Here is a 3083-nt window from a genome sequence, read left to right as displayed (position 1 = left end):
GTGTGTGTGTGTGTGTGTGTGTGTGTGTGTGTGTGTGTGTGTGTGTGCAGGTTAGAGCGATGATGACGGAGTCTGCCTTCAGTATCGAGGAACTGGAGGAGCTCTACTGTCTCTTTAAGGTCAGAAGGTTTCAGTTCAGATGTTTTTAAAAAGTGGCAACTAAAAAGTTGCTGTGTTAAATGTTTCTGTGTGTTTACTACTTTTAAACTTGTATATATATATATATACAATGCCTATAAAAAGTATTCACCCGCCTTGGATGTTTCACCCTTTTGTTGCTTTTATACACGAAATCATGGTCAGTTTAATTTGGCTTTTTTGACAAGAATTTGCAAAAAAAACCTCTTTAATATCACAGTGAAAACAGATTTTTACAAACTAAGGTAAATTAATTAAAAATATATAAGGTAAAGTAAATGATTGCATAATATTCACCCCCTTTAAAGTGACTGACCTAATTCAACAGAAGTGCAGCTAGTTGATGACAGCAGTGTCACAAGTAGTGAAATGGAGATGACCTGAGTGCAGTTGATGTGTGTCAAGTGATTGTAGTATAAAAACACCTGTCTGGGAGGTCCAAGGTCAACGGTAACCGCAAAGTCAATGGTTCGATCCTTGACTGGGACGTGTCACGTGTCGAAGTGTCCCTGAGCAAGACACTGAAACCCTAACGGCTCCCCGGGCGCCTGTCATTGGCAGCCCACTGCTCCCTATATACAGGGATGGGTCAAATGCAGAGACAAATTTCCCCTTCCGGGATCAATATAGTATAATAAATAAAAATAAATAAAAAAAGAAGGTTCTTTGGTCTGATGAGACAAAAATTTAGCTTTTTGGCCATCAGACTAGACGCTATGTTTGGTGAACACCAAACACTGCACATCAGCACAAACACACCATCTCCACCGTGAAGCATGGTGGTGGCAGCATCATGCTCTGGGGATGCTTCTCAGCAGCAGGCCCTGGAAGGCTTGTAAAGATAGAGTGGAACATGAATGCAGAAAGATATCCACAAATCCTGGAGGATAATCTGACTCAGTCTGCAAGAGAACTACGACTTGGGAGAAGATTTATGCTCCACCTGAGCCAGCCCTAACTATAGACCTGAGCCAGCCCTAACTATAGACCTGAGCCAGCCCTAACTATGTTGGTGATATATAAACAATATCTTTGTCTGGTGTCAGATGATGATTGTAATTTGAATTGGATGTATGGATGTTTGTGTAGGTGCTGTAATCTGAGTTTAAAGCCTCTTTTTGTATCTCTGATCTTCAGTCCAAACACATGACGAGCTGTTATTGGGGCTCCAGCAGCTCTGCAGCTGAGCACCATGACCCCAGCCTGCCTTACCTGGAGCAGTACCGCATCGACCCAGCTCAGTTCACTCAGCTGTTCAACGCACTGGCTCCCTGGGTCTGTGGAGGCCACACCTCCACGCTGTCGACCCGCCTCTTCAGACTCCTGGACCAGAACAAGGACGGACTGGTCAACTTCAAAGAGTTCATCACCGGACTCAGTGAGTCCACAAACAGGAGGCTTCACTCCTGAGTCTTTTCAGAGGATTTAAATATTAAATATCTAAATATTTAGATGGTATCAGAGTTTGTTTGTGTGTCTGCAGGTGGGATGTACCACGGAGACATGACCGAGAAACTCAAACTGCTGTACAAGCTCCACCTCCCACCAGGTAACAGTAGTCTGTAGTCTTTGTTCATTTATTTGGTGGGTTATTTATTTATTTGTGTGGTTGGTTGTTTGTTTGTTTGTTTGTTTGTTGCAGCTCTGTGTCCTGAGGAGGCGGAGTCTGCTCTGGAGGCGACACACTTCTTCACTGAGGAGGAACCTCAAGGTAAACACACAGATAAATATACTGTGAACTACTGATTTACTGCAGTATTTCTACTACTACTACAGTTGTAAATACATGTGTGTATTGTTGCCACATTACAGATACATCCACAGTTGTTTGGAGGACTTGGTTCCTGCTGTAATAAATAAACACAGTAGAATAAAAGTTAGTGTGAACTGATCAGGTTCAATCAGTGAAACATCATCAATCAAATCTTCTCATTAATATTTCAATGTTTCCTTTCTTACTCACATGCTGCTTCATCTCTTCTTCTGCTTCTTCTGCTTCTTTTACTTCTTCTTCTTCTGCTTCTTTTACTTCTTCTTCTGCTTCTTTTACTTCTTCTTCTGCTTCTTTTACTTCTTCTTCTGCTTCTTCTGCTTCTTTTACTTCTTCTTCTGCTTCTTCTTTTACTTCTTCTTCTTCTTCTGCTTCTTTTACTTATTCTTCTCTTTTCAACTTTCCCTCCAGAATCTTCCCTCCTGTCTGATCTGGACATGTTGACTCAGCATGAAGTGACTTCAGGTTTGTGTCTTTGTGGTTTTGAGGAACCTGTTACTCCTCAGGCTGATGGTCTTGATGGTCCTGATGGTCTTGATGGTTCAGGTTTGACATTGTCCACCTGCCCACAGCCAGTGATGTCACAGCAGTTGTTTCTCACCTGGACTGTAGTAGACCCGGGTCTCTGATGTGGACCCGGGTCTCTGATCCCCCAGTAGAATCTATGATCATGACCTTTGTTACTGGTCCAGCTCCAGCTGTTTTAAGTGTGCTATGACATCACTGTTGGGGGTGTGGCCAGATGATCAGAGCAGGAGACATTTTAACTAACAGTTTGAACTTATTTCATTCTTTATCACAACATTTGTGCTTTTTTATGATGATGGTGGTGGTGATGATGATGGTGGTGATGATGGTGGTGGTGATGGTGATGATGATGATGGTGATGATGGTGGTGACGATGATGGTGGTGATGATGATGATGGTGATGATGATGGTGATGATGGTGGTGATGATGATGGTGGTGGTGGTGATGATGGTGGTGATAATGATGGTGATAATGATGGTGGTGGTGGTGGTGGTGGTGATGATTATGGTGGTGGTGATAATGATGGTGGTGGTGGTGGTGGTGGTGGTGATGATGATGATGATGGTGGTGGTGATGATGGTGGTGATGGTGATGGTGATGGTGATGGTGGTGATGATGGTGGTGGTGGTGATGATGGTGGTGGTG

The 3083-nt window shown here is 43.2% G+C and overlaps 1 protein-coding gene across 1 annotated transcript; it reads left to right on the top strand.

The window, feature by feature from the left end:
* The first annotated feature begins 27 nt into the window (after positions 1–27).
* LOC116380098 (TBC1 domain family member 9B-like) lies at positions 28–2773 on the top strand. Its single transcript, XM_031842060.1, has 5 exons — positions 28–119; positions 1276–1516; positions 1622–1687; positions 1781–1849; positions 2321–2773. The coding sequence occupies exons 1-5, from the start codon at positions 60–62 to the stop codon at positions 2536–2538; spliced, it is 654 nt and encodes a 217-aa protein (XP_031697920.1). The 5' UTR covers positions 28–59; the 3' UTR covers positions 2539–2773.
* The last annotated feature ends 310 nt before the right edge of the window (positions 2774–3083 follow it).

Source organism: Anarrhichthys ocellatus, unplaced genomic scaffold (assembly GCF_004355925.1).
Source record: "Anarrhichthys ocellatus isolate YVR2014 unplaced genomic scaffold, GSC_Weel_1.0 scaffold6108, whole genome shotgun sequence".
In the NCBI taxonomy this organism is placed as follows: Eukaryota; Metazoa; Chordata; class Actinopteri; order Perciformes; family Anarhichadidae; genus Anarrhichthys; species Anarrhichthys ocellatus.
Note: the sequence above shows the minus strand (reverse complement) of the source record. Positions and strands in the feature narration are given on the sequence as shown.